At 36.0% G+C, this 12,876-nt stretch overlaps 1 protein-coding gene across 1 annotated transcript in view; it reads left to right on the top strand.

Moving 5' to 3' along the window:
* The window catches only part of Birc6 (baculoviral IAP repeat containing 6), a 181,515-nt gene that overhangs the window by 28,262 nt on the left and 140,377 nt on the right, over positions 1–12,876 (top strand). The window contains 4 exon segments of the mRNA XM_038320792.1: positions 1,108–1,301; positions 3,406–3,517; positions 4,285–4,367; positions 8,039–8,422. Coding sequence (XP_038176720.1) covers positions 1,108–1,301; positions 3,406–3,517; positions 4,285–4,367; positions 8,039–8,422 — 773 coding nt within the window.

Raw genomic sequence — 12,876 nt, 5'->3', positions numbered from 1 at the left:
CCTCTGTCTACCTTCTGAGTGTATTAAATAAAATTTCAACATGCTGAGTGTGGTGACACATACCTTTACTCATAGCAGGTGGATCTCTGTGAGTTCTAGGCCAGCCTTATGTGTATATATAGTGAATTCCAGGACAGGGCTTTGTAGAAAGACCCTGTCTCAAAAGAAACAAGCAAACAAAAAAATAACTATGTATTTATGAGATGCAATGTGATATTTTGATACATGTTCATATTGTAGAGAGATTAAATAAAATGAGACATTATATCTTTACCATTTTATGGTTATTATTTCTTCCTTGTGAGAATATTTGAAACCAACAGTAGGTTCTTGTTATCTGTGGCCAGCATACTGTATAATAGTATTATTGAAATAATAGGTTGCTAAATAGATGATCACCAGCTAGTTTATCACATCTGTTTTCTGCTACTTTGTACTTTTAACCAGCATCCCATCCCACACTCCTACATCAGCTCTAGTAACAGTCATTTTAATCTTTGGTTCTATGAGTTACAGAGTATAAACTTTACATGTAAGTGGTATCATTTATACTTGTCTTCCTTTTCCTGGCCTATTTTTATTCATCTTGTCATGAATGGAGTTGTTACTTTTTTTTTTTTTTTTTTTTGTTTTGGTTTAGTTTTTTTCGAGACAGGGTTTTGCTGTAGTTTTAGAGCCTTCCTGGAACTAGCTCTTGTAGACCAGGGTGGCCTCAAACTCACAGAGATCCTCCTGCCTCTGCCTCCCAAGTGCTGGGATTAAAGGCGTGCGCCACCGCCTGGCTTGGAGTTGTTACCTTTTAAAAGGCTTTGCCATATTCTATTGCATGTACTTGTGCACTCACCCACATACCATACTTTTATCTATTCACTCAGTGATGGAGACCTGGCTTGCTTCTCTGTACCTTGGTAATTAAAAAAAAAAGGCTTAGTTTTTTACTTAATGGCAAATTCTTGCTGTAAACAATAAACTGATGGTATAAGTCACATTAGCGATACATATATAGCTCTTTAATTGATCAGGTTAAGGTAAGGTTTTGGTTAAAACTGTTTTGGTTAAAACTGTTTAGAAGTATCTCTTTGCTTATATTTCTGTTTTTTTTTTCAGTGGGCCACAGTTACATTTCATCTTCCTCATCATGTATTGAAGTCTATTGCCAGTGCCATTGTAAATGAACTCAAGAAAATAAATCAAAATGTTGCTGCCTTACCTGTGGCGTCCTCAGTGATGGACAGATTGTCTTACCTCTTACCCAGTGCACGCCCAGAACTTGGCGTGGGGCCAGGCCGCTCTGTAGACAGGTAGGACCCTTGCTCTTCAGGGTATACTGAGATTGAATTCCTAGATTTAGGGTTAACCAAAAATTACTGCAAATCTTATTATAATCAGAATGTTTTAAAAAGTAGGTTTTCATTTAAAGGTATGTGCCACCACTGCCTATAGATTTTCATTTATACATAAATGTTATAGTGAGCTGATAGCTACCGTTGAATATGTATATCTGGAAGGGGATTGCAAGCCTGTATTTTGAAGATTCCAATGCTGAGTGAATATTTGAGAAAATGGCCTAAAATTTTCTCAAATATTCACTCAGCATCGGGTGTGTAATATTTTGCCAGTAATGAAATTTACTAACTCTTGAGATGAATTCTGACAAATGCTATATACAAATGTGAGTGTAATTAAAATTGCCTACTGTTTTTATGGAGGAGGAGTGGGGTGATGTGATCAAATACATTGTAATTAGCTGCAAAATTCTCAGTGAAAAATATCCTAAAATGTTCTTCGAAGGCAATGGAGGAGTAGGTATGATTAAAATACATTGTCTTCACCTACGAAGTTCTCAAAGAAAAAATCCTGTCCCCCTATTTCTTGGAGTAGTTTTTTACGCTGTTTTGTTTAGATTTAAACAGTAGTGTGAAAAAAATCATACTTCTGTTATCTAATTTTTTAAAATTTATTAAGTAGCTATTTTGTGTAAAACTAAAGCTTATAATGTGTTTGATGAAAGCTTGATAAATAAATTATTTGATATTGAAAGTACTAAAGTTTATTAATGTGACAATGGAATTTAAAGCCTGATAGTTTTGATTGGGTATTTACATTTTCTCTCATGTTTAACTTTTTGATTTTCATATTTCCATTGTGTGATTCACTTTCTATGCACTTTCCTGAAGTAAATTTATAAATAGTGTATGCTGATGCTAGCAGGTACAGTACTGAAAGAATTCATTTTAAGTATGGTTCTTACATTCATAGTATTTAGCAAGCAGTTTATCCTTTACATTGTTCATTTGCCGTTTTTTGCTGTTTTTATCATAGATACAATTTCTCTTAATTGCATTAGCAAGTGGTAAGGATTTTTATATGCTAGAGTAATGTCATTTCTGTCTTTTGGAGAGAATATGCCACTCGTTCTGAATATCAGGTGCTAAGTGTTGTAGGAAGGAGGGTCCACTTGTTCGTCCTGGCCGCCTGGCTAGTTTAGCCCCGAAATAGTCTCACAGAAACTATTAATTAAATCACTGCTTGGCCCATTAGTCCTAGCTTCTTATTGGCTAACTCCTACATCTTTATTTAACTCATTTCTATCAATCTATATATCATCACGAGGTTGTGGTCTGCCCGAAAAGTTTCAGCACATCTACCTCGGGCTGTGGATCCATGATGTCCCTCCGACTCTGTGTTCTTCCTCTCAGAATTCAGTTCTGTCTTCTCTGCCTACCTGAGTTCTACACTATCAGGCCAAGGCAGTTTCTTTATTCATTTCTACACTATCAGGCCAAGGCAGTTTCTTTATTCATTAACCAGTACAAGCAACACACAGAGGGGACTCCCACATCAGCCAAGTGCTATAGCTATCATTAAAATATTCTTGCAACCTGTATGGAAGTAGGAACAAAGAAAGAGAAACTTGTTATTAGATGCAGATCTTGAGATGTTATTGACCCTGCAGACTAATTTACACTGTTTTCTAAAGATCCTCCTGCATATTGTGATAAGTGTTGTATTTTAGGAAATGAGATAGGTTTTTTGTTTTGTGTTAGTTATTTTTGACAAGAAGTAACTTAAGGAAGAGCTTATTTTGGCTCGTAATTTGAGGCTATAATTCATCATTATAGGGGGCAAGGCATGGGCAGGATTTTGTATATACAGTCAGGAATCAGAGAAAAATGAATGCCCTGGCTATCCTGGAACTTGCTTTGTAGACTAGGCTGGCCTCAATCTCACAGAGATCACCTGTTTTAGCTTCCTGAGTGCTGGGATTAAAGGTGTGCGCTGCTACCACTTAGTTTCTTTCAACTTGTTTTTATATTTCAGTAATTTTCTTTTCTGCAGCATTAAATAGGAGTTTCCCTTCAGTTGATGCCTAGCTCCAATTATATGCTGTTTGTTTACTTTTAGGGCATTGATGTATAGTGAGGCTAACAGAAGGGAGACATTCACTTCGTGGCCTCATGTTGGCTATAGGTGGGCACAGCCAGATCCCATGGCTCAAGCTGGATTTTATCATCAGGTAAAAATCATCAAAAATAGATGATTTTCCAAGTGTGCTGTAGGTTCAGTAAGCACAGCATTTTAATTAAAAAAATTTTTCTTTTTAAGGTGTTTTATGCAATCTAGCTATGTGCTTGTTTGTATATGTGCTTGTGTGTTTTGTTTGCCACATATTTGATTGTGATGTTGATCCTATGTCCTACATCAGGAATTTAGGGGGCAAATAATTATTGAATTATTTAATGCTTAATCTTTCAGATTAGACACGTTAGCCCTCCCTTTTTTTTGCTGTCAAGTTCTTGTGGTTTTTGTCATTTTGGGGAAATGTTCTCATTGGATATTTGGTTATTTTCAGTGTTTGACTTTTGCTTTTATAAGCTAGTAGTAGATTCTTGAGGTAATGTAATAATTTTGCAAAGCAAAAGTAATGGTATACACCTGAAATGCTGTTACTTGGGAGACTTAGGAATGGGGGATTGTGTGTTGCAGACCAGACAGAAGTATGTAGTGAAACACTGCATTTATTTATTTATATATTTACTCTCGGGGCAGGACTGCCCTCACTGGCCTGCTAATTTATCAAACACTTCTTTATATATGTATGAGCAGAGTAGCACTATAAATTATTGTTTTTTCCTTAGAAAATTGTACTTGAAATTGGGAACTTTTTGAAGAGTTGCTATTGTAAAGCTATTTTAATAATGATTGGGCCTTCCCTTTCTCTCTTCTTCCCTTCCCTTCCTGCCTGCCTAATTGCTCTCTCCTCTATTTTAACATATTTTGCAGCCTGCCTCATCTGGAGATGATAGAGCCATGTGCTTTACTTGTAGTGTATGTCTCGTTTGTTGGGAGCCTACAGATGAACCTTGGTGAGTCTTGAGTTTTCTGGGAATAGTAGGCTGTTAATATTATAGTGCTTCTAAATTTAACTTTTCCGATCTTGATGTAATCTTCTTGTCTTTTTGCTCTGTGTTATTGTCACTATCTTATAAGAATGAGGTAGTCCTGTCACAAGATTTTCCAAAATCTACATGGGGAAAGTACCAAAAAAATAGAACTAGGTTCTCACCAGAGCAGATGCTGTGTTAAATCAACCCCAGCACTAATTCAGCAGTGTAGTTCTGACCACTGAAGAAAGGTGAACAGAGAATCCATGGAGGGGAGGTACAGTTACAGTACAGTTTTAATTTTAAATAACTTTTAGAGGATGTTTTCTATCTGTGAATTAGAGAGTACAACATTTTAATCCTTGATTAACATTAGTTATGTAGTGAGACCCAAGATTTACCAATATCTACTATGAGACCTTATTTTAGAAATAAAAAGAACTAGCAGTAAATATCTGTCATACTGTAAAGCTGATATTATTTTAAATACTTTGTTTTATAACTCATTCAGTTCCCATAGTAACTGTCTAAAGTCGGTGCTGTTATCAGTAGGGGAAATCTGAGACTATATTTTTTAATTAAAATTCTTTTGATAGTGCTTGGTATTTAACTCAGAACCTTCAGAATTCTAGTCAGGGGTTCTAACACTAAGGTATACCCTTAGCTCATTAAGTTACTTATTTTAATTTTATATGTATGAATGTTTGCCTGCATGTATGTATGTGTACCATGTGCATGCTTGGTATATTAAGATCTCCTGTAACTTTAAGTACAGGTGATTGTGAGCTTCTGTTTGAGTGCTGGGGACATGTGCTGGAAACTGAACCTGAGTTCTTTGTCAGAGCAATAGTGTTCTTTACTTAACTGTTTTTCCAGCGCCTCCATTCTATTCATTCATTCATTCGTTCATTTATTTACTTATTCATTCATTAATTTATTCATTTTTAAAGTGATTTATTTTCATTTTATGTGCATTAGTGTTTGACCTGTATACACGTCTGTGTGGAGGATGTTGGATCTTCTGGAACTGGATTAACACAATGATATTATAAAATGTGATACATATTTTAAATTTTATTTTATTTTTAGTTTATTTTAGTTCTTAGTTTATATGTATGTTTGTGTATGTACACACATGTGTATGAGGGTGCTTTCAGAGGCCAGAAAAGGCATATGATCTCTGGTGTTGGAGTTACAGGTGCTCATGAGGTGCCTGCTGTGAGTACTTGGAATGAACTATGTGAAGGCAGCTGCACTGTTAGCCATGAAGCTATATCTCTGACCCAAAACACACACACACACATGTAAGAATGTTTGTGCACATCTATTTGAGACAGGGTCTCATGTAGCCTGGACTTGTCTGGAACTTGCTATTCTGCAGATAGGTTTTCACTATGTAATTCTGGCTTACTATATAGACCAAACTGACTTAGAACTCAAAAAGATCCACCTGCTTCTGTCTCTGTTGTGCTGAGATTAAAGTTAAATGCCACAGTGCCCTTCTTGCCATCAAATTTTTGATCCTCCTGCCACCTTGATCTGTGTTCAGTGGAATGTGTCTCTTTACCCAGACAAAACTGTCTCTTTTAAAAATGGAGGTAATCCTAAAATGAGCCCAGTCTACACATCAACTTACTGTGTAACCCAAGTTGGGCTAAAACTCAAGTCAGTTATCCTCTTCAGTTTCCTGAGTGCTAGAATTATAGGTGTAAGCCACAATTCACAACTTGGAAGGTACCTATCTTTATAACTTTTCATGTTGGGGAAGAAGATTCAAAATTTCAACTTGGGCAGTTAAGTGCCATCTTTTTTTATATGCTGAGAGGTTTGGAATATAGCAAAGTATGGGATTTCAAAAACTCTCAAGAATTTGGTAAATTCTGATGTTCTGCGTTCATTGTTCTTAAGTGCACAGGTGAGAAAATAGATTGCTGAGCGTGGGTGCTTTCCAAATCTTTTAACAGAGAGAAGACAGTTTAAAGGGGAAAAGATGACCTTAATATTTTGCTTGTGGGAGTTGAGTTACTTTGGAGGGAGGTTGAATTATTCAAGAAATAAAAATGGGTATTCTCTACTTCCTGTCAGTCTGCTTTTTCTTTTCAACTCCAAGGAGTTAATTCCTTTTGTATGTTTGGTGTTGTGACAAGTTTGGCCATTGCAATGAAAAACTAGAAAATTCTTAAATGCCCATCAAGAGTGCTGTGGCATCTGGGAAGCAGAGGCAGGTGGATTATTTGTGAGTTTGATGCCATCTACTACTGCATACTGAGACCATGACTTTTTTTTTATGCGCTGTCGTTAATGTGACAAATTCATGATGAATGAGCAATGGAGAGTTAGAAGAACTTGATATTCCCTAATGATCACTGTCAGTAACATTCTATATGGTCTTGTTTCATGAAAGCTGTTATGGAGTGCCACCGATGATCTAAAATTGTTTGAAGCAATAAACCCTGTTTTTTTTCTTAGTGTACATAAATGTATAAACATATTTTAGAACTAGTTAAAATCTTAATTCTTTTTTTTTTTTTTTTTTTTTTTTTTTTTTGGTTTTTCGAGACAGGGTTTCCCTGTGGTTTCTAGAGCCTGTCCTGGAACTAGCTCTTGTAGACCAGGCTGGCCTCGAACTCAGAGATCCTCCTGCCTCCGCCTCCCGAGTGCTGGGATTAAAGGCGTGCGCCACCACCGCCCGGCAAAATCTTAATTCTTATCTGGAAGGTGGGATAATGATTACTAGGATTAGATAAAACTGGTTAGCTTTTATTTTACACAGTTACATGACTATAAATGTTTAGTAAAAAAGTTAAAACTGTGGTACAAGAAGGTAAGAAGGGGAAAAATGCACTAGAACTAAACTGGGAGAGAATGTAACTCAAACATGTGCTTTGTGGTATAATGCAAAAAGGATTTAGGAAAGACATCTGTGCATTACAAATTGCGCAGGATGTTACTGTAGTAAACTGCAGGTGCAGTGTGGAAAGAACAACATGTTTTATGAGTGAAATTTTATCTTTCTTTGTAAGTAAGGAAACATTTTTTTTTTCATCTTTGATAGTAGAATCCTGTCCTCAAGTAGTGCTTTGAAATTGCAAGTAGAAAAATTAGAAAAAGAAACACACAACAGAAAACTAAAAGGAGGGCACTTTCCTTTAATCCCAGCACTTAGAGACAGAAACAGGCAGATCTTGTGAGTTCTAGGCCAGCCTGTTCCACAGAGTGAGTTCCAGGACTTCCAGGGAACATAAAAGGGTTAGGAAGTTGAGCAAATAATTTTGTCTTGAATTGCATTTTTGTACTGATTTCACACTTGCAGTCAGTTAAAGTGAGTAAAACTGCTAATAGTACACCTAGAATATGGACTGTAAACACTGAATAATTGAATGGAATTGAGTGATTTTTATAAAAGTAAGTTCAGTTGAAAGGTAAGTTTGGGTGAAAATACAGCTGAGTGGTAGAGTGCTTACTTTTTCAACATGCTCAGAGCCCTGCCTTTCATTCAAGTACTTGTATTTGCCACCCCATCCTTCCCGTTCACCCGAACGAAAGCCTGCATGATTTAGTAAGATTAAGACTTTTTAACATATACATAACAAAGACAGTTTTTGAGTTCCTGCTTTGCTCTTCAGTAAACGTTCCCTTTTCACTCTGTAAAGGTCTGAACATGAGAGACATTCCCCCAACTGCCCCTTTGTGAAAGGCGAACACACCCAGAATGTGCCCTTGTCGGTCACACTGGCAACGAGTCCTGCACAGCTTCCTTCTGCAGACGGAGCTGACAGAATATCTTGCTTTGGGTCGGGGAGCTGCCCTCAGTTTCTAGCTGCTGCCACCAAACGTGGGAAGATCTGCGTATGGGATGTCTCCAAACTCATGAAGGTGCACTTGAAGTTTGAAATTAATGCCTACGATCCAGCAATTGTACAACAACTGATCTTATCAGGAGACCCAAGCTCAGGAGTTGATTCAAGGAGACCAACTTTGGCATGGCTAGAAGACTCTTCTAGTTGCTCAGACATACCGAAACTGGAAGGAGACAGGTACATGATTTTGTTTCATTGGTATTTGTAATCGTACATGTTCTCTTTTTTCATATTTCATTTTCTTCATTAGTTAATGAGATAGAAAAAAAAGAAAGATAGAAAATGGGTTAAGTCAGAGAGTAGAAAATATTCTAATTTCTTTGGCTGGAAATCTGAAAGCAATGTGAGTCTCAGAAGTTTTCATTCAGAATACTACAGGTTAGTTAGATCTGGTGCTGGAGCAATAGGACTTTTACAAGTTGTATGCCAGTCTGAACCAGAGTCAGAATTTTGTTTCAAAATACCAAAAAAAAAAAAAAAAAAAAAAAAAAACCCAAGAAAAGAAGATGCCACTCTGTGTAATATACCGTTTTTCTCCAAATTACATTTTATGTAGATATCCATATGAGTTGGTAGAAATATTGATGTAATTAATAATAAATATATGATAGTGAAAAACACAATGCCAAACAGCAAATACTAGCAGTCATAGTTATACTAGAGAAGCTAAAATACATTTGACAAATTATTCAGTATATTGTTCTGAAGCTACTCTGTAAGTCACATTTCATATCATACTGTGCAATAAATATCATACTGTATAAGTCTTGAAATAGGAAATCTCAGTCTTATCTATCAGAAGTAATTGCCACATTAAAAACTAAAATCTATGAAGTGTAAAAATTGTAAAAATAATGTGTGTATATATATCAACAGTATATCCACATATATATGTATGTATATATATACACATATGTATGTATGTATATATATGAAATAAGAGTACATATGTAGCATTTGTGAAGACCTTAGTTCTGTTTTCAGTATCAGAGACATAACAGAAAAATAAAACTTTTTTTATTTTTTAATGAAAAGTTTACATACTGAAATTAAGCCAGTGGATTAGATTTGTAATTTTACTTTTTACCGGATAGTTCTGTAGAATAGTTGTTCCTGATGATTCTGGTTTCTCTTTTCTTTTATCCCTCAAGTTCTGGAAGTAAATTTCACTAATGAGTAGCAAAATGACTTCAGATGAGACAAGAGTATCTAATTATTTGGAACTGTGTATTAGCAGTAGTGAGGGAGAAATGTCTGGTTGCTTTTTGTTCTGCTTTCCTTTCTCAGAGCTGGAGTGCAGCCTACACAGACATTGAGGCACTGTAATGAAATTGTCTCTCTTTATCTTCTTTGCTAGATTCTTGTTTTTTTTTTGTGGTTGTATCTGATCTGTAGGATTGGGATGGAGAGTCAAGGAAACCCTCCATTTCCTAAGAGTGTTCACTTGACTTTGAATTGGGTTAGTATCACATAGCTCTGTTTTAGTCACATAAATAAAATGAAAGATTTCATATAGCCATTCAGTGTATGATAAATCCTAGCAGCTAGCTATCCCTGTTAAAACTGTCAGTGGCGATGTAAAATGGAGCATCTTTAACTGTATGCACTGAGAGTGTTTGCTTTTACCTTCTGGGTGTCCAGTGTCGTTAACTTGATGTGATCGTTCTTATACTGCAGTCATGTCCTGTATTTTTGAGACAGGATTTCATTGCACAGCCCTGGTTGGTCTGGTTCTTGTGATGTAGACCATACTGGCTTCAAACCCGAAGATCCTTGTGCTTCTGCCTTGGGTGCTGGGATTAAAGGTGTACTACAACACTCGGTGATGTGTTTTTATTAAGTATATAGAATTTTGTTCAATAAAAATTGTGGAATTGACAATTCATAACATACAAATTGGAAAGTTTGTGTAGTTTATCTTGATAATAACATGTGGAAACGGACTGGCAGATAAAGGAATTGGGCCTGAGATCTGCTATAGACTGAATTAAAAGTTAGAGCTATTTTCTGTTACTATAAATCTGTTGAGAGTTTGAATGGCAAACAGTTTAGCTGTTGTTGTCTGAGTTCTTATTAATGGTTTGCTAATAGCACTAGAACTAAGAATGCTTGATTTTTGTCATTTTTAAAAAAAGTATTAGTGGGTAATTATGGAGGATCATGAAATTGGCTTGTTGATTTAAAACCTTGAGTTTCAATTAGAGCTATGTTTTACATTTTGAATTTGTGGATTAAAAGTTACATCACAGTAGACTTCTAGGATCACCACATTCCTCTTTGGAAAATATGTTTTATATATATATAGATATATATCTAGACTAGATACATACTCTTACTTGCAGCAGAAATATTCCACAGTATTATATATATAGTTTATGACAGAAGCTTAGAATCTATCAAGGGTTGGTTGAATCCCTACTTGGTAAAAAGGTGAAATACTTGGTGAAAAAGTGGTTAGGGCCAAGCAGTGATGACACATGCCTTCAATCCCAGCACTTGGGAGGCAGAGTCGGGGCAACCTTTGTGAATTTGAGGCTAGCCTGGTATACAGAGCTAGTTCTAGGATAGCCAGCAGAAAAATCCTGTCTCAGAAAACCAAAAAAAAAAAGGGGGGGGGAGGTATTCAAGGCTACCTTTTAGGAAGTCTTGGTTCATCAAACCATATTAGTCTGGAAGCAATCCACAGGTTCTCATCCTCTGTGGAAACAAAAGAAGAACCTCTTTTCCAGAGCAACATATTCTTAGACCCAAACTGGAAATCATGATACCTTTAGAACATATATGCTGGTTTAGCTTAGCAGCCCATATAATGACATGTATCTCTCTACTCAGCTCCTTCACAGTCAAAAAATTCAAAGAAAACACATTACCATTAATCGTAATCATAGCATACAGAGGGAAATCCCTCATCAATTATGTATACAATGTTCTGCCTGAATGTATGCCTGCACACCAGAAGAGGACACCAGATCTCATTATATATGGTTGTGAGCCACCCTGTGGTTGCTTAGAATTGAAGTAAGAACCTCTGGAAGAGCAGCCAGTACTCGTAATCTCTGAGACACCTGTCCATCCCCTTTTAGAATTCTTATTATAAAATGTTTTAGGGATAAATTACTATGTTTTTGAGGACTTTCAGACCTCTGTATTGTCCAGACCACTGAATTCTTTCTTTAAAAATACTATATTATAGCTTTTATCTTAGTATAGCTTTGCAATACATGGTTAATACTAAAGACCTTTGGTAGTTGAATCCTAGTGTGGTGTTGCTTTATTATTTGCTTATTCTAGCTCCCAAGTACAGTATTTTTCTTAGAATTAAGTTTTTTAGGTTTCTTCTTACTTGTGATTAGTATCTAAATTCTTGAAACTAGTTAGCAGACGATCCTAAGCTTGTTTTCACTCTTTTTATTATTTTAAACTATAGTGAATTGGGAGTGGGATCTGCTCAGTGGTAGATAACTTAGCCAGCATTCAGAAGACTCAACACGGAACAACAAAAGTAACAATAACAAAAAGCTAATCATATGAATTGAACTGACAATATTTTTGTATTAAATATCACTTACAAAAAAACCTAAGGCACCAAACATTTGCCAATACTGCTTAAAAAAAAAACTTCAAAATTTTAAGCATTGCATTGGAATTTTTCTTTCTTTTTTCTTCTAAGACAGATTCTAAGGCCCTGTTGTATTTCCAGGCTGGCCTGGATACTTTGGGCAAAAGTCCTTTTGCCTCAGCCTCTCAGGTAGCTGGAAAGACAGGTGTGTGTTTGATACTTTGCCAGCGGTCTTAAGTAGAAATTTCCATTTAAATGCAAGATAGCATTAGTAAATGTCTAAGTACTGTGGATTTCAGTGTAGTGTATTTTTGAGAATTGAAATTTTCTTTCTACAAAATACGTCTTTTAATTTTTATAATGAGTATCAAGATAAAAAAATACTGGTGATATGTTGATCAATAGGGTGTAGAGCTTGACTATTAATCTTAGAAAATGAATAAAGGTTGAAGCAAAGAGGGGAACTGACAATTTCTTTGCCATCTGAGAGAAAGGCAAAGGACAGACCTGGTGTGGGAGAATTGTCTGTATTCTGTCAATCATGTTTTAAATAAACGCTGATTGGCCAGGCAGGAAGTTTAGTCAGGAAAACCAGACAGGAAGTAAAAATGATACAATGAGAACAAGAGAATTCTGTGAAGGAGAAAGTTGATTCCTTCCAGTCCTGTGCAGATCACTGAGGAAGTAGGATGTGATCTGCCAGCTGAAAAAGGTACCGAGCCATATGGCTAAAATAGATAAGAATAATGGGTTAATATAAGCTACAAGAGCTAATAAGAAGACTGAGCTAATGAGCCAATCAGCTTTATAACTTATAGAGATCTCTGTGTGATTTTCTTTGGGGCTAAACAGCTGTGGGAACCGGGCAGGACAAAAACCCCAACAAACAGGACATTCATGTTACATAGACCATTGTCTTGTCTTTACTCCTATCTTTTGATTGTGACACTTAATCTTGCATGTCTCATACAATAAACATACCTAAAGCTTATGGTTAAAACAAAATGACTGTGTAAATACACATACAAAACATTTCATATACATACACTTAGCTGTTTAGTTGTTAGTTTTA

Source organism: Arvicola amphibius, chromosome 2 (genome assembly GCF_903992535.2).
Source record: "Arvicola amphibius chromosome 2, mArvAmp1.2, whole genome shotgun sequence".
Classification (NCBI taxonomy): domain Eukaryota; kingdom Metazoa; phylum Chordata; class Mammalia; order Rodentia; family Cricetidae; genus Arvicola; species Arvicola amphibius.
This window is presented reverse-complemented; position numbering and strand designations above follow the sequence as displayed.